This window comes from Pseudoliparis swirei, chromosome 23 (assembly GCF_029220125.1).
Source record: "Pseudoliparis swirei isolate HS2019 ecotype Mariana Trench chromosome 23, NWPU_hadal_v1, whole genome shotgun sequence".
Taxonomy (NCBI): domain Eukaryota; kingdom Metazoa; phylum Chordata; class Actinopteri; order Perciformes; family Liparidae; genus Pseudoliparis; species Pseudoliparis swirei.
The window spans coordinates 13832213-13850420 of NC_079410.1; the positions used below are offsets into that span (position 1 = coordinate 13832213).

The following is an 18208-nucleotide window of genomic DNA, read 5'->3' on the forward strand; positions in this document are numbered from 1 at the left end:
TCGGGTCAAAGGTCAATGTCAAGGTCATGGAAAGGTCAACCTCTTTTTTTACCATAGCACGATACATTTTTGTCCAATTGGCATGCAACTAATGCCAAAATGTTCATAATTCAATGCCCAATCTTGTGATATGCGAAGGTATGCGCTCTACCGAGTGCCCATTCTAGTTTGTTATGTATTTTTTCGATATACTATACTACTTGTCCATTGACGCGAGATGGAGTTGACGGTTGACAACTAATGAGTGTACTTCACTCCCACCTGGTGGTCACAGGGAGGAACTGCAACACATTCAATTCATCGAGCTACCCTCAGTGCTCTTAACACCACACCGGATCAAGTGTCAAAGTTGAAACAATCCAATTATTGACGCGTATTAATGAGAATATTCCAACTTGAAACACTAATGTGAATCATATTTGTTTTACTGTATCATACTTTGTCATGAACTGCCGGGAACCTGCACGGTGGACAGGAATAGATGATGGAAGAAGGAAATAAGAAATTTAAAATCTATTCATTGCAAAAAAGACCAAATGACTATTTATGACGTAATTACTGTTACGCCATCGGCCCGCTGCTTTAGTAGGAACACCGCTCTTCTTTCCCATATGTGTCGTTGCTGAGGACAAGCTCTGTGGCTGGTACGTATGGGTGATTTAAACATTTGGATTTGATATCATCTTATGGTGATCAAACACATCTTGGAAGACTTATTATCTTGGGGAATTCAGATAATAAATTAAAAAAAGAAACCAAACAGTAATGCCATGAGATCATGATCTAACGCAGCTCCAAGATCTTTTGCCATTTGAGCGTTTACAACGTTAAGTGTTTTTTATTTAATTTGACTGGACTCTTGTTGTTACTGTGCTTTTTAAACATTACTCTCTCACATCAATTATCTTGCACATCTTCTGGGTATTTTAAAATCGCATGTAAAGGCAAATGAAGAAATCAATAACTTCATTCGATAAACACTTACATGGCATATTAGGGAAAAGGGGTTGACCTTGTGCAGGTCAGTGAATTACAACACTGATTCACAAAATAACATCTTTTTGGTACAAAATCACAATGACAACATAATATTAGAAGGATTTTCCTAAAATTAAATTTCCCCTGACTGGGCAGCCAGGATCGTTTTCATCTTTCAGCCCAGAGGTCAAACGGCTATGGGAACCAGGAGGGTGCCAGTGATGGGGCTCCTCGAGCCATATGGTATGGTATGTAGTCTGTTGGGAACAACGTCCGTGCTCAGGCTGTTCTTCGCCACCTGGTGGCGGTATTGAAGCATTACACCTCCACGTCTTATCGGTGTATTCCGTTTGTGTTGACGAATGGGTGAACATTTCATAAAGCCTTGGCATTCAATTATCTGCCGATACAGCATGGAACTCTTCAATATTCTATATTTATCAATATATATATATATATTTTTACATTTGTGCATGTAACATGGCTGTGTAAACACTAAATGATTGTACAGCATGCTAAATTTACAGAGGAAACTAAACTTCAAGTAGAAACTAAATATAAGATTAGATATCTCAGTTTGTCCTTATTCAGATATTGGTATGTGGACATAATATCATGACACCTATATATTTAGTTTCATACAATAATCCTGAAACTAATATTACGCCTGAGAATATTTAATGTACACCGTGTTGATCAGAGAGATCAGACAGGTCAGACTCATCGTTTTGGTCATTTGTTTCGGCTATAGCTTGTGTGCAAAAATAATGGGTAATTTATAATATAATTCAGTCAAATACCACAATCCCTGATTTCAATGTATTAGTTAACAGGAGTCCCAAAGACAGCCTTTATTATTTAGTTTTTGTGAAATTACAGACTATAAAACTGTTGAATAATTATTCTCAGGTAACTGTATTTTCTGTTTTATTTTCTGATTATGAGGACCTCAATTAATGAATATCCTCCTTTCAAATATGAAATGATCACTGAAAACCAGGACACAAAAATATGTAGTTCCCTACAGTTTTTATTATAAGTAACTTTACAATTTCTGACTGTAGAAAGAAAAACTGTAGAAAGGATTATGTACAGTGATTTTGAACTACTTTTAAACAAGTATAGAAATTAATAATGATAGAAAATATCTATGACTGTTCTAATAACACAAGACCAATAAAATATCAGTCACAGCCTCAGCTTCAAATAATGCTAAATGAAGTAAATTTTATTTTTGTCCTTTTTAGTACAGAATAATTTCAGAAACAAAAGACTTCTCAAGCAAAGATCTACCCAGAACGAACATATTTACAAACAGAAGTTGGGAGGTTGAAATGTACAAAACACTTAGTGCGACCTGGTAGGAAAATTGAAAGACCAGTTATATATAAAAATAAAAAACAAACAAACACAGTTTTTGTAAGTAAAATGTGAACTGGACTGTGAACAACAACATGTTTCCCAGGTCTGATCAAAACAGTACCTGGGTCTATAGTGAACAGGATAAAAAAATTAATGAAAGATAAACTCTATGACACAACTAGGGGCAGTGTTAGGCCACCACAAAAAGCTAGGAGTGGTGGCCTACTAATTTCTGTTCATGATGTCACAATATGAAAATGCAAAGGTTACTTTCTCAAAACTCAACTAGTATCAACTGACTTAATGCTGAAATGTCCACAGTGTGTCAAGGAGAGGACGACCTCGATCCTAAACACTCATCACAGGTCGTGTGGGGGTAAAGAGTTGGCAAACGTTACACACAGGATTAGCTGGACGACTGGCGGAAGGAGTCATCTCAGAATGTTGTCAAAAGGTTAAGGGTGCAGCGCTACATAGTAGTGTTCCTCCCTTTCAGTCTCTTCTAACAATCATCTGAAGACGCATCTCCGCTGCCCCTGGACTGGGAGCCACTGTAGATGCAGGGAAACGGTCCCACTGCATGCCATAAAACACCTCCCTGAGGAGTGACAGGGCATAAGCAGTCACAGCCCAGCGGCCACACCCTCACACTGTGACCACCACTCCACCACCGACAATACCAAAGACGAGGCCGGAGGGTCAGCGAGACCTTAACCGCCGCAGATAGTCCAGGAATGTTTCTATTTGGTCCGGCGAAGGACTGAGACAAATTTAACTTCTACCCGTCTGTCCAATAGTTCTACTCGGTGTCGGATGCTGCTGAACGGTAGCATTCGTATTCGACAAGACGGGCAAACGTAGAGGAATGTTTGCAGGGAAGAGTGACATAAAATAGCAGCTGATGAGCATAGCTTAGTACATCCGAAGTGAATGTTAAACAAACGGTATCCATGGTTTTCACAAATATACAGAGTATAAAACAAATTGAACACAAAACAAATCTAAGGAAAGGCAGTGAGAGGCTGATTTTAAAAAAGGCAAAACAATACATGCATCAGGGCTAACAGTAGAACTGGAGGTAAGATTCCTGTAGAGTCAGCGATAAATTGGAGCAATTACACCTACACCTTTACTCTGCTAATTTATCTTGAAAGTTCATAGGGAAAATTACCATGGATTTAATGCCACACATATATTATAAATATCCATTGCAGTTAAATGTTGTATTTGACCCACACGTGCCCTTTGAGGCTGGTCACTTGAAGTGCTTCAGAGACACTCATCTACATTCTTATTCATAATACTCATATGGAAAGTCATCAATAACCACAATTCAATCAAATCAGAACATACCACTACTGCTGAGCAACTTTTAATATATATATCTGCTGGAACCAGTTTCTCATCTTTACCAGTTGTTGTTGTTGTTGGCCTAAATAAATATCAGTTAAGTTTCTGTCTGTTAACTGGTTTGAATGATGAATTATATTCCTTTACCGTCACTTGCCGCTCTGGCTAAATAGAAATGTTGGCGGCACGTATAAAATAGGAGGAGTGGCACATTATGTGAGAAGCTAGGACAGAAAGAGGGTGAAACACCTACAAAAGCAATTCAGAGAGATCAAAACAATAAATAAAAATAAATGAATTCCCTTCAACATTGTACTTTTTTTCCCCTCTTATCTACTTTTTAAATGTTTGTTAGTTTCCAGGAGAGCATCCCTAAGTCTTTGAAATTAAAGACTTGGTTTTCTTCATATACTTTTTTAATAATAAAAAACAAGTCCATCTGTGACAGAATTACTTCATTAATTTGTCTGCTGTTTTTCAGACAACACACATTTCCCTTTACTTTTTTTCCCTGCAAAATCACTAGCAGACGGTCCTCGTGGGAATCATAGTCAATCCAAATCCAATGAAAATCTTGGAAACAGGCTGACACACATAAACAGACGGGCCAAAGAGCCAGTCCACCAATTATTTGACCCCAGGTCCCTTTTCAAGCAGGGGCCATGAGATCTTCATGCTAACACTTGCATCTTGCCATTGGCCTCTGGGATTTGAGTAATTTGGGTCTGGGCAGGGCCAGCAACTGCTGGGCTAGGTGTGGAATCTGACCAATCAGAGACACAGTGAGGAGAGGGGCTAGACCAGGGCTCCGGGGACTCCGGGGAGGGGGTCAGGTAGGGGTGCTCACTAGGCAAATGGAGGTAATGCTTGGGCGTGGCATCGAGTGAGGATGAGTAGCTGTGCTGAGAGGGAGGGGTTGGGTAATCCTCCGTTCCTGCCGTGCTGCCACTAGGCTGAGAGGACACAGCCTGAGTGGCCTGAGTTGCTGGTGTGGCGGCCTGTGGCGGCTGAGCGGGAGGCTGGGGCTGAGAAGGTTGCTGAGGCATCGGCTGGAAGAAGGATGGTGGGGGCTGGGAGGTCTGGGGTGTTGGTGGGGTGGAGGTGCCCATGCGAGCCATGCTCTGCTGGTTGTTGATGCTGTGGTTGAGGAGCTGCTGTTGCTGCTGCTGTTGCTGCTGCTCAGCAATGGAGGGCAGCTTGACCGGGCTGATGCTCGGTGTGGAGGTGACAGGTGTGGGCTGCAGCATGGCATTGCGGTAGAGCTGCTGCTGGTGCATCATCATGCTCTGCTGCTGCTGCATGGCAGGGCTCTGAGGGTGCATGCCTGACTGGCTATTCTGCACAAGATTGACCACCTGCTGACCACACTGGGACGCGGACATCCGGCTGTGCCAGTCAAATGGTACACTGACCGGACTGACCAAGCCCATGTTGAGCCCCATCTGGCCTGCACTCAGCACATAGCCGTGGTTGACGTCTGAAGCCATGGCGACGCGTCCCTGCAAGGACATTCCTCCCACTCCCAGGTCATTGAGTTGCGCTAGAGACACTGCAAAGGGGCCGCCTCCCTCCAACATGCTACTGTGTACCATGGGCGTGTTTGGGACAGACATGGAGTGGAAGAGCCCTGGTGACTGCATGGCCACAGGGGAAGTGGGGTTGGTTATGTAGCCAGCATTGCTAGCTCCCTCGTGGGGTGAGTCCAGTGAGTCAACTGGGGACAGGGTCACTGAGCTCTCCAGTAAGGCACTCTGCATGTCCAAGGTCAGCTTCTTATTACGGGCCTTGACTGACTCCTTCAGACTGGCAGCATGTTGGCCTCCCAGGCTTGACCCTTTGGCCCCAGGCCGACGGTTCTTCTTTCCCTGTGGGGTGTTCTTCAGACTAGGCAGGAAGGCGCTGGGAGGGCACATGAGTGGAGACAGAGTGTGTACTCCACTGAGGTGGTGTCCACCATGTCCTCCATGGCCCTGGGGACTCCTCACTGTGTTGTATTCGTCAAGAAGCTGTACAATGTCGTGGTGCATACGCTCCTGAGCAATGTCCCTCGGCAACCGGTCCATATGGTCTGTGATCTCTCTGTTTGCAAAGTGAGCCAGCAGCACCTTCACAGCCTCACAGCTGCCCTCACGGGCTGCGAGGAACAGAGGGGTCTCCTCCTGAAGATTAAAAAAAACAGCAACAAAACAAACAGTTAAGATACAAACATTCTCTGTATTTAAGCCCCGCCGCTGCAAACGCCTCGGTGGGTGTCGTACCTTCAGATCTTGCATGTCTTTGTTTGCGCTATTCTTCAGCAGGGCGACAGTGGCCTCCACATTGTTCACTGCGGCAGCCCAGTGCAAGGAAGATTTTCCTTAAATAAACAACAAACAATGAGATTAGACATCTGTGGTTTCAGTGAATCCGATCACAAAGCAAAGAGAACACATTCGCACACACTTACCCAATTCATCGACTGCGTTGACGTCAGCATGACAAGTGATGAGCTCCTCCACCATGCCCTCTACTGCCAGCCGTGCTGCCAGGATCAGTGCCGTCGAGCCATCATACATACGGGAGTCCAGATCTGTGGCGCGATTTCGGATCAAAATCTAGATGGAGAAAGTTGGATTCGACATTACGATTCATCCAATGCATGTGCTACAATCAGTTATCGGCATTTCTACAACAGACGTGGCCAGTAAACATCACACGTTGACGTTTGTTTACCTGGAAGACCCCCTGTGCGTCTGCAGCCACCGCAGCGTGGAGCGGTGAGCGCCCTGTGTTGTCCTGAGCGTTGGCATCGGCCCCGGCGTCCAGCAGCCTCTTAGCTGCATCAGCGCGGGCGTAGCGAGCCGCCAGGTGGAGCGCTGTCTCACCAGTGCGGTCCGTTTGGGCAGCGAGGGAGGCTCCCTGGTAGATTAGGTCAGAGATGATGTTGGCCGAACACTCTTCACTCTCCTCCTCCTCCGCTATCTCGGGCTCTAAGCCGCCTCCGCAGAATGACGCCAGCATCAGAGGTGTAAAACCATCTGGCGGGAGATGAGAAAACAAACACGGAGGAGTTAAAGTCTGTTCAAGCGCTCAACGCAGCAGATAATACAAAAGGCAGGATAGAAAACATGCACATTTTAAACTTTGATTTTCTCACTACCAACCTGGGCCTCGGACATTAACGTCCATGCAGTCGCTTTCAAACTCTCCCTGGGGTGGGGTGAGGGCCATGGTGGGAGGCACACGGATGTCCGCGGCTGCAAGGTGATGCTGTGTCCACTGCCTGCTGTCCACTGCATCTTCGCAGTCTGAGAGCATGCTCGGCTCCTCGACCTGGACTCACAGAAGGAGAAAACTCTATTGTGTTACTTACTGCAGGCTTGAATACCGACTGAGATGTTGCTGTGAACCGTAGATCCTCACTCTTACACTTTTATGTAAGTTGACTGAACTGACCTTGAGCCTTTTTGGCTCGGGGCAGTCCGAGTCCATCCAATGGTCACTGTGATCTCCGAGAAGAGATTCCTCCACGGTTTTTGGCATGTGTCTGTGTACAGATTATTACGTTAAACAATATGAGCAAAAACAGCACCGCTAAAGCAACTCAGTCCCAATAACATCATTCGTGTTACTTTTTGCACACAAATAACTCACTTCATTCCCAGAGCATCCTGGCCCACGGGTTCCCTCCGGTTCTTGTTGCTGCTGGGTTCCTTCTTGAGGAAGAAGCCCTCTGGGAACCAAAGGGTACTGTGTTCTCTCTTTCTACGAGCAATCAACATGCCGATCACCAGGATGACCAGAAGGAAAAGAGACGCTATCCCCACCAGCATCAGCTTGCCCCATTGAGGTATGGGGTCAATATCCTGAATATGTTCACCTGTGGTGAGAAGACAAAATACGAATCATACATGTGTGCCCAACTAGTCTTGAAAGTTTATTTTGTGTTCTTTGAGTATTGCTACTCACCACGAGCTTCTATGAGGGGGTAAGGAAAGCGGAGCATTTCTACCGCCGACAGGGCTCCCAGGTAGTCTGCAGCGCTGTCAGCTGTGGGAAAACAGTCCTCAAAGCCCTGGGAGCACAGACGGTTGTCTATTTCCAGGTACACTATGGAGCTACGGGAAGAGCAGAGAAACAGGCGTTTAGTGTCACGTCCAAGCTACAGGAAAGACTTCAGCTTCTACGTATACGGCAGGCCTGACTTACCCGATGACTTCCTGATGAGGCTGCAACTCCCGCTTGAGCCGTGCATCTTTGCGGGTGTAAGGGCGGATCATGGCTTCTCCATTTTGGTCCAGTCGGAAGCGGAGTGTCGTGTGGAGGATTGCGCTTAGTTTCTGCAGAAAAGTCGTTTTCGTGCGGAGAAGCTCCTCTGGAGGCATCAGGACCACCAACACCAAGACCCCATCAGCAAGTTCTTCTGGAACCTTCCCTGCGCAGTCCAAGCCATCCCAGCCACACTCCTCCGTGTTGCAGCCCTGGTCACACTTTCCGTCCGCATAGTGGTCTATACAGTAGGCTTCATATATTGGACTGGAAAGACAATACAAACAGAAGGATCAGCGTCAGTTTTTCTCAGCTCAGTACAGAAACAAAAAAAGGGGAATCCCGTTTCCAGTGGACGTTAACTCACTTGCAAACTTTCTCCTTCTTTTTGCAGTCAAAGTTGTCGTACAGACAGTCGACGTTGTTGCAGGACTGATCACACTGGCTGTTGTTGAAGACCTCCCAGCATTCTTCACAGCGAGCCCAGGGGTTCACGGCGAGAGAACAATCACCGCCGTCCCAGCTACAAAGGAACGTGTTGCATTCCTTGTCGCAAACACCGTCGTTGGCTTTGCCCTGACAGTCTGCTAGAGGGCATGAGGGTGACGGGACCTCGATGGATCTGGTGCTCTGCTCGCACCGTTTACCTATCCAGCCACTGGGACACCGGCATTGGAAGAAGGGGAAGCTGGTCTCCTCAGTGCACGGCCCTCCATTCCGGCAGGGCTGGGAAGAGCAGCCTTCATTGCTGTGATGCTGACACTGGGGCCCGCCGTAACCGGGCAGGCAGGTGCACCGCGCGCCCCTCGCGGTGAGCGCACAGTTCCCTCCGTTGTAGCAGGGCAGCTCCCGACAGGACATGCTTCGTTCACAATTGAGCCCAGCATAACCCTAAGGATAGACGTAATGCATGCACTTAGAGATAAATAAAAAAAAGCACTATTGCACAAACTAAAACATTTAATTCGGTGTTTAAATCCGTAATGTGAGTGTGTACTTACAAGCTGACACGTGCAAGTGTATCCCAGTGCGGAGTTGCCGGAGACAGAACAGACTCCTCCGCTCTGACAAGGCTGAGACTCACACACACTGAACCTGCTCTGACACTTTCGGCCTGTGAATCCAGGCTTACAGCCACATTGGTAGTCATTGGGCAACTGGATGCAGTCAAGACTGTTGGAAGTACTGCAGGGGTTAGAGAGACACTCATTGATGTCTCCCTCACATCTTTCCCCTATGAATCCAGGGGGACAATTGCAGCGGTATCCACCCACTCGGTCCACACAGGTGCCATTGTTCAGGCACTTAGGGGGAGCACTGCGCAGCCTCAGAGGTGGGGTACAGTCATCCACATTGATCTCACAGAGAACACCTTGAAAAAGAGAGAATTATGAAATACCACAATACTATTTTAGTCATATGTAATGCAATCTCTAGTAATACACATAGGTTTCATTGAATAGATGTGCTTGCATACCGAGAGTGCCAGGTGGGCAGGAGCAGATGTAATGTCCCACCAGATCAATGCAAGTGCCTCCATTCTGGCAAGGATGAGACTCGCACTCATTGATCTCGATCTCGCAGTTCTGTCCAGTGAAGCCCGGCATACACTGTAATGACATGCAGAGGACAATTATATTAACTGTGACACACACAGTGTGAATACCGACTTTGCTCAAATCAGACAGAGAAGCACACAATATTGTGAAAGAAATGTACTCACGTCACACTGATACCCTCCCACATAGCCCCTGCAGGTGGCGCCATTGCGACAGGGTTTGTCTTCACAGTGGTCCACTTGGCTTTCGCAGTAGCTTCCGGTGTAGTCAGCCGGACATTTACAATAGTGGGAATTCCCAGTGTTGACACAGTGGCCACCGTGATGGCATAGATCATCTGCCTGGAGCCCTAATCAGAAAGATTTGGAAGACAAATTTAATTTTGATTCCTCAGTTAGAATAAAAACACATTTAAACGAGAGGTGAAATGACATAATGCCCACATACCTCTACGGCGAGCAGCCGTCTCACAAGAGACCCTGGAGATATCACAGTAACGTCCCGACCAGCCGTTAGTACAGTCACAGATGAAGGAAGTGTCCTTTTGGCGACAGCGTCCTCCATTTTGGCAGGAAGATGAGCGTCTGCACCAGTCGACTTGTGTCTGGATAGGCAAGAGGCAAAGGGAAAACAATTCTAAGGATGTATTGGTCTAAAAACAAATTCATGGAGACACAAGGCCCTGACAAGACCTTTCTAGTTGAGTCTGAGTGTGTGTACCTGGCAGCGGTTGCCAGTGTAACCCTTCGGGCAGGAGCAACGGAAGGACTCCAGGGCATCTTGACAGATGCCTCCGTTGAGGCAGGGCTGGGAGTCACACTCATTGACCTCGTATTGGCAGTGGGAGCCAGTGAAGCCTGAGCGGCAGTTACAAGAATAGCCGTTGATTTTATCTGTGCATGTCCCTCCGTTGAAGCAAGAGCTGCAGACATGAGTGAACATAAGGACTTAGGGTTGATATTCAGAAGTTAAATACATGTGTATATGAGCAGGTTGATATAAGTACAATGTGGGATGTCTCCATGACTCAAACACTCACCTTTCAGTGCAATCAGGGATGTTGGTTTCACAGTGGATGCCTGTGAAGCCAGGCCTACAGGTGCAAGTGTAGGAGTTAACATAGTCCGTGCACGTGCCTCCGTTTTTGCAGGGGGAGCTCTGGCATTCATTGATCTCTAAAGCACAGCGGGGCCCAGTGAAGCCTGCCAGGCAGCTACAGTAGAAGGAGTTCACACCATCTGTGCAGGACCCTCCACTTAGGCACGGATCTGATGGCACAAAAGGATAAAATGACTCAGTTGCTATCCCAGACAATACCGAGTGTCCGCTGTTCTTAACCAGACAATTAAAGTAAATCAGCACGGAAGGTTTATGTGGCCACTCACTTGGAGAACAGTCATTGATGTCTGCTTCACACGTCAGCCCAGTAAATCCAGCTCTGCAGGAGCACACAAACCCGCCAAGGGTGTTGGTGCAAGTCCCACGGTTCTTGCAAGGGTTTGAGATGCATTCATTTACATCCACATTGCACAATTGACCTGAAAGATGCAAAAGAAGTGCCCAGTAAGGTGTGGGGTCAAGGTCAAGAGCATAAGACTTTCGGTAAGTCTTACTTTTCGGCTCTATAACAGATCACCTCTTGCCAGATCGCAATAACTGCAATAATAATAACTTCATATCCACACTATGTTGATCTGCACTTCACACATTTCATTTGTTTGCACTACGCACATACACACACATTTCATTTGCACTGCACACATATACACACTCTGCATTTTGCACACTGTCTATATTTAATATTTTTGAATTTGATTTGTCATTGATGTTGTGTGTTGTGTATGCATGTGTGTTGTATATGTACATATATATTTTGTTTTGTATTTTACTTTGTATACTTCTATATCTTTCATCCCTGTTTTTTTATATTTGTCTTTTGTTTTTGTTTTTATTCTTGTGTGTTTGGTTTATTGGTGCTGCTACTTGTAACGACAAATTTCCCCTTGGGGATTAATAAAGTATATATCTATCTATCTATCTATCTATCTAAGGTTCAAGGCCGATTATTTCAGAATAGATGAGGAGGAACATTAGCTTACCTTGCCAACCTGAGTTGCAGTTACATTGATAGCCCAAGTAGTCTGCTGTGTGTGTGCACATGGCATGGTTGGCACAGGGGTTCGGGGAACAAGGGGTGAGGACCTCAGCACAAGTGGGTCCATTGTAAGGAAGCTCACACAGACAGGTGAAACTTGCAACACCATCCACACAAGTGCCCTTGTTCAGACAGGGACTGGATCCACATTCATTGACGTTCACCTGGCAGAGGTTACCTGTCGGAGGGGCACAGGAGACATTAACACATATTTCAGAACTGAATTTGTATGAGTCTGAGACTTGGTCAAACCCTGGTGAATGAATGTGGCATGTTTGTAATAGACCAGTAGGGGGAGGTAAACGATTGGCCTTCAGGAGGAGGATAATAGTATGAATCATTGAGATAAATGTCTATTAAGACTATAAGCTGGTCAGTTACAAATCTACTGCATCTGTATTTTATGCTCTTTGTACTGTACGTTTTGATGACTCCAGCGGTTACTGTGTGTCGTGCTACCATGCCACACACTTACCTCTGAAGCCTTGGCGACACTTGCAGGTGAAGCCATTGAGCTGGTCGACGCACGTGCCAGCATTCTGGCAGGGACTCGGCAAACAATCGTTCCTGTCCAGGTCACAGTTCTTCCCAACCCATCCTGGCTCACAGTCACAGCGATAACTAGAAATACAGGAGTATAGTCAATAAAAACAAAAAGATGCCACATTCTACACATACAAGTTGGGACTTGTAGGATTGGCAACAAGCTTGCAAGGTGTTGATGCCAAGTTTCTCCTCGGTATCACATAAGATGCCACTCAAAACTGCGACAAAGTCTGAAACAAGTCCTACCCGTTGATGTCATCCCTGCATGATCCGTGGACACATGGGCTGCTACCACACTCGTCCACCTGGGAGTAACAGTAAGGGGGCTTAAAGCCCGCCGGACACTGGCAGTGAAATCCATTCTCTTCATCTACACATGTCCCCCCATTTCTACAGGGGCTGGACTCACACTCGTCGATCTCCACATTGCACTTGGGACCTGGCGGGAGAAATGATCAGATTTCCAATGAGGACTGCTTTTTTAAAATTTAATTTGTTTTAAAATCATTGTCAAAGAGCTTTACCAGTGAAGCCAGGTTTGCAGACACAGTCATAGCGGTTTATGCCATCTTTGCAGACACCGTAGTCACATGGGTTGCTGGCACAATCATCAAAATTGATTTCACAATTTGTGCCTGTGTGGACAAAGAGTAACTTAAAGTTAGAACATTGATGTGTGAGCGTACACTATGATTTAGCCTACAGTTGCAGTCAATTTGCTGTAAATTAATTTGTTTTATAAAAAAAAAAGGTCAGACAATGTCATTTTGGAGTTCTTCCTCTTACCCGAGGTTCCATGTTGGCACTGGCAGATGTACTTGTTCACCAGGTCCACACACTTGCCCCCGTTCTGACACGGGTTGCTGTGGCACTCGTTGAGCTGGTTCTCACAGCGATAGCCCGTGTAGCCGGCGTCACAGTTACAGCTGTAGCTGGCAATGCCATCGATGCAGGTGCCGTGGTGGCATGGGTCGGGCTGACAGTTGTTGATATTACTCTCGCAGAGTGTGCCTTCATAACCTAAAGATGAAATAAAGGATACAATGTCGATTCATGTTGAGTCTTAAGGAATAGGTTTACAACCATGTTCATTGGCTTTGCTAATGTCCTTTTAACTGACTAATATCATCAATCTTGTGATGGAAAATGCTTTTCGGGTTGTACATCAGCCAATTGACAATTCAGATGAATGAGAGAAATCTGGTCATTTGATGCAGCAATAGTTTTTTTTCTGAATTAAAGCAGTTTTAAATTCTAATGTTTTAAAAGGTTTCCTTGAACAGACATTTTCATCCAATGTTCCTCCTTTTCTCAATTGATGAGTTTTTTCGTTGAACTTCCTCTGTCTGTTCCCTCCTTTTCTTTATAAAAGCTTCGACAGTTTTGGGTTGGGATCACCGTGGTTTCCATGTCGACAATGTCTGTGTGTTGGTCTGTGTGGTATGTGTGTAGTGCGGTGCTGAGTTGGGCAAAGCAGTAAAGAAGGGCCCTACACAGGCCTCCCAGTCCTGCTTTTGTTCTCCGTGGCGGAGGGAACAATAGACTGCGCCACGTCAAACAGGGCCACTTCACTCAACAGAAGGGGCCCACAAACAGAGGGAGTACCAAGCAGCTGGCCACTGAAACAATGAAGCAGGCTCCTCGCTAGGCTTAGGTCCAAATAAACACGTTAAAAATACCAGTGTGTATACACACAGTCAGCTCACACATGCCGTCTTAGCGACACATTTTTACGTCGCTCACTGTATTTGGGCTCATTTTCAAACTTGGACATGACTGAATGTGACGGAATGAAAGATAAGATGCAGCATGAGGTGGTGTGTGGGGGTTTAATAGATGAACAGATGTCGGGGGTGATGACCAAGGCTCCTTTCTTGGCAACTGCTGGTCCTCAGTGACCCCATGATCCTGAGAGCCGACGAGGGAAAGAGGGGGATTAGGGGCCTCAAGTCAGTCTGCTTGGCCAGCAGACATCCAGGGAAATAGCTGACCCCCCAAAACATTGGACTCTTAACAAAGACCAAACACAGCCCAACAAGTGGTTAAGGCTCATCTGCTCCTCTGCTCTTCTGCCTGTGAAGACTTCGTAAGCACTGTACGACCTCACAATTATTCACTGACAACTACTCGGTGCAGAAGCCCTTACCTTCAGCGCAGCGGCACTCGAACCCGTTGGGCCGGTCGTAGCACTTCGCTCCATTCTGGCAGGGCGTGCTGGCGCACTCATCGATGTCGATCTGACACATGGTGCCAGTAAACCCTGGGACAAATAAACACAGAGGTGAAGGGTCAGAAACAAGGTCCAGTGGAAGTGTCCATGCTCAGGTCAGAGGGCAGTTCTGTCTCTTCTTAGAAGGGCAGAGGTCTTTAGCTTGGTTAGTGACGTCTGGCTCAGGTTGTGTTTGAGAGCGTCTCGACTGGTTAAGGACATGTCATCTGTGCACTTGGACCAGTGATGAGATGACCACTACACAATGCATTGGAAAGCCTGTAACCCTGATAATGTTTATGAGAAGGGACTTAATATAGTGCATACAAGGTGGTTGAAAATATCTGGGGAGCAAAATCCAATTTATGCAGCTTTATCTCACTTACATTTATGTGTGTTTGTACAATGTCTTCGCTAAACTTGTTTATGAAATTGAATTAAATGTGTGGAGAAACAGCTCATTTTAACATCTACCTCAATAACATAAACAAGAATATGAGTAATAAATAAACGACAGGAATAATATCTCAAATGTATTGGCTTGAAAAGCTTGAGAAACTGAGTAGGCTTGAAATCAGTGGGCAAAGTGCCCAGACAGGGGTGAATTGGTGCATTGGTAGCACACTGCTCAGTTGATTAACAGTGTCACGACGGTCTGTGTGTTGGGGCCTGGGCTGCTAAAGGAGGAGGGGGGGAGGAGGAGGAGGGGGGTTAGAGGAGACGGTGGGATTGTTTTCTCTTTTAGGGAACCCCCCCCCCCCCATCCCCTTCCTGCATCAGCTCCACCGGCTCAATAGCTAGATGGGGGGTGGAGAGGGGACGTCTGTCCCAGATGTAAATTGAGGACCTGGAAAAGAATCTCATTAGCAGGACTGCTGTTCCCCACCACCACCAGGGCAGGATGAGGGAGACTGCTGTCCCTTCCACATTCCACAGAGGAGGGGAGCGGGGGTCACAATAGTGTCTTTGTTCGGGCAGGAGGAGAGGATAGGCTGCCTTGTGGGCTCCGAACGCCAGCAGGCAGAAGGAGGACGGCTGACCCTCCCTCCTCTGGTTTTGGGGACATTTAAACTTTGGCTCTCTGGGTTGGAGTTGTTAACGGGGAACAGAAATCATGGCCTGGCAGAAAAGTCTTACCTGGCTGGCAGGTGCATGTGAAGCCATTGACCATGTCCCGACAGATGCCGTCATTCACACACGGGTTGCTCTCACAGTCATCTACGTCAACCTCACAGTAAGTCCCCATGTAACCTGGAAGAGAGAAGTTCAAACTGAATGACACACACTCTTGCATTTAAAGCAGATTCACCATGTTCTGTTTTTATGTACGGTCGAGTCAGTGTGTACTCTTTGTGATGGGAAACGGATCCGTGGGAAAATTTTCCCTGATGGGAGGCCTCAGAGACTTTGACACTTGTTTCTGCTGAACCATAAGAAGGATACAAGATCCCTCGAGCATCCCCAGTGTTCCCACACTACTGATCTGAAATCACCACAGAACATTTTCCCTCCCTGGGTCAGTGTCCCATTCAACAGATGCATGTTATACATTTAGCGTTCGCAAAACTATGGAGGGTTCTTTCATTGAGGTGAAACAGAGTGTGGATCAGAGTGCTGGGGGAGAGGCTAGCGTGGAATCAGAAATAATCAGCAGCTCCACATGAGCTTTGCCAGGCTGGCTGATGATGAGGAGGGTTTGAGGAAGGGCCTGTCTCTGGAAAAGAAGGGGGAGGGGGAGAGGCTCTGGGAAAAGGCCTCTTTCCCTCTCTGTGTATGAGGGGTGCAAAGTGGAGCACAGAGGGGCCCTATTGTTCCGCTCCATTCCCACCACTCTACCACTCATTAGTATTCACAGCACACTCCTCCCCCTAACTGCTCGCCCTCTCTCACATACAGTCCTATAGACCCGACTCCCAGCTCTAATTTGTATAGTTCCCAAAACCCCAGGATGCATGTAGGACTGTGCGTGAGAGTTTCACTGTGTTTTTGTCACTGAGTGTCCAAACCATCACTTAGTCCAAACTAATACCCTGTCTGGCTGTATAGTGCCCTGCACACCCCCAACATCAATGGGAATGCATTACATAACAGTCTACACTGGCAGTCCGTCTGGCAGAATTATAAATGATGCTTTAGTGAGTTCAAACAATAAGTTGTTCCACTCTGCTGTTGGTGTGCGGCTGTCTTAAGAGGATGATCCGGATGAATTGAGGTGTTGTGTATTGCTTTATTGGCAGCGCTGAAATACAACGTAACAGGCCTCTTCTATACCTGGCATACAGATGCAGGTGAACTCTCCAATGCGGTCCAAGCAAGTGGCGTCGTTCTGGCAGGGCATGGACAGGCATTCGTTGATGTCAATCTCACATCGCGGGCCGGCATATCCCCGGCCGCACTGACACTGGAAGGAGCCCTCTGTGTTCACACATTTACCAAAATGCTCACATGGATTGGCACCTGCGGGCAGAAGGCGGAGGTTTAGTACATGAAACACATGAAGAGGACAAGCCCACGTGGGGAGGCTATGACCACAGCACTGAGAAATGCAACAAGCAAACAAATTGCAGACGTACCGATCGAACACTCATCCATGTCCTGGTTGCAGGCACCTCCTACAAAGCCGGCGGGACATGTGCAAATGGCGCGGCCATTCAGGGGGTTGGTGTCGCACACCGCCCCCTCGTTGCAAGGGTTACTCACACATGCATCATCGAGGTGGCACAGCAAACCTGTGGGGACGGCACAGACAGACACACACAAACACATGAAATACACTTTTAGCCGCCGGGACTAAGAGGCACACGGCGGTCCATTTGAAGAAGCCACTTACCCGTCTTTCCGACTGGGCACTCGCAGAAGAAGGATGCTACGCGGTCATGGCAGGTGGCACCATTGAAGCAAACGGCGATGGCGCAGTCATCGATGTTCTCACTGCAGTCATCTCCCGTCCAACCGTTGACGCAGACACAGGTATGTCCCCCGATGGTGTTGAAGCAAGTGCCCCCATTATGGCAGGCATTTGGCTGCATGAGACACTCGTTGACATCCTCAGCACAGTATTGCCCTGGTGTGATGAGATGACATATTGGCTTGTACGTACTCACCATGAGATGTATACATTTAAAGTTGATTTCAAACAGTATGTTAATAGATCTGTACCTGTCCACTCTGGTGGGCACTGGCAATTGTAGGTGTTGACTCCATCCACACATATTCCTCCATTCATACATTTGTGACCTGGACAGTCGTCCACGTTTTTCTCACAGTTGTGTCCTTCAAACCCTGAGAAAGTTTGGGGGAAACCAAGAGTTACGCTACACAGACACAGTAACATACACCAACTGGAAGTTTACTAAACATTCAGTGGTCCCTGTTCCAGACACCGAGCATCTCCACCCATGACGTTGAGTTATATTTCCCACACGAGAGAGAGTGCGGGGTAGTGTGGGCAGTATAAGGATTCAGAGGGTGTCTGAGTGTTTACATCTTCTCATGATGGTTCCCACACGATGCCAGGAACAGCCTTGACTCCTGCCTGCTTCAGAGGTCCGCGCTCCCCGCAGTGTTTGCTTGTTTTATAATCTCTCACAGCTTCAATGACTTCCTCTCTGGCAAGAGCCATTTCCTGTCAGCTCCCCAGTGGGAAACCAGAAGGCCCATAAAGTAAATTCCTTCAGTTGTGAAAAGAGGAGAGTGGAGGAGAGTGACGGCGGGCTGCCTCTTCAACTCTCCCACCATCCCATCTCCCAACATTAGCTATTAATAGCAAACAGGAAGCTGACCTGGGAGAAAGGAGTTAAT

General features: G+C 46.8%; 1 protein-coding gene across 2 annotated transcripts in view; it reads right to left on the reverse strand.

Moving 5' to 3' along the window:
• Positions 1–1990: 1990 nt before the first annotated feature.
• The window catches only part of notch3 (notch receptor 3), a 28870-nt gene continuing 12652 nt past the window's right edge, over positions 1991–18208 (reverse strand). Inside the window, exons 5-32 of one of the 2 annotated variants that reach the window (XM_056407329.1) lie at positions 17567–17689; positions 17238–17471; positions 16981–17136; positions 16679–16864; positions 15545–15658; positions 14345–14458; positions 12985–13218; positions 12723–12833; positions 12445–12637; positions 12128–12273; positions 11597–11830; positions 10883–11035; positions 10537–10765; positions 10218–10419; positions 9945–10101; positions 9662–9846; positions 9416–9548; positions 8940–9310; positions 8306–8829; positions 7879–8205; positions 7639–7787; positions 7324–7549; positions 7126–7216; positions 6834–7002; positions 6403–6707; positions 6137–6284; positions 5949–6046; positions 1991–5849 (exon numbers count right to left, since the gene is read on the reverse strand). In XM_056407329.1, coding sequence (XP_056263304.1) covers positions 4362–5849; positions 5949–6046; positions 6137–6284; positions 6403–6707; positions 6834–7002; positions 7126–7216; positions 7324–7549; positions 7639–7787; positions 7879–8205; positions 8306–8829; positions 8940–9310; positions 9416–9548; positions 9662–9846; positions 9945–10101; positions 10218–10419; positions 10537–10765; positions 10883–11035; positions 11597–11830; positions 12128–12273; positions 12445–12637; positions 12723–12833; positions 12985–13218; positions 14345–14458; positions 15545–15658; positions 16679–16864; positions 16981–17136; positions 17238–17471; positions 17567–17689 — 6800 coding nt within the window. In that variant the 3' untranslated portion in view covers positions 1991–4361. Of the gene's footprint in view, positions 5850–5948; positions 6047–6136; positions 6285–6402; positions 6708–6833; positions 7003–7125; positions 7217–7323; positions 7550–7638; positions 7788–7878; positions 8206–8305; positions 8830–8939; positions 9311–9415; positions 9549–9661; positions 9847–9944; positions 10102–10217; positions 10420–10536; positions 10766–10882; positions 11036–11596; positions 11831–12127; positions 12274–12444; positions 12638–12722; positions 12834–12984; positions 13219–14344; positions 14459–15544; positions 15659–16678; positions 16865–16980; positions 17137–17237; positions 17472–17566; positions 17690–18208 lie in introns of those variants that run through there. The other variant, XM_056407330.1, reaches the window with a different exon arrangement.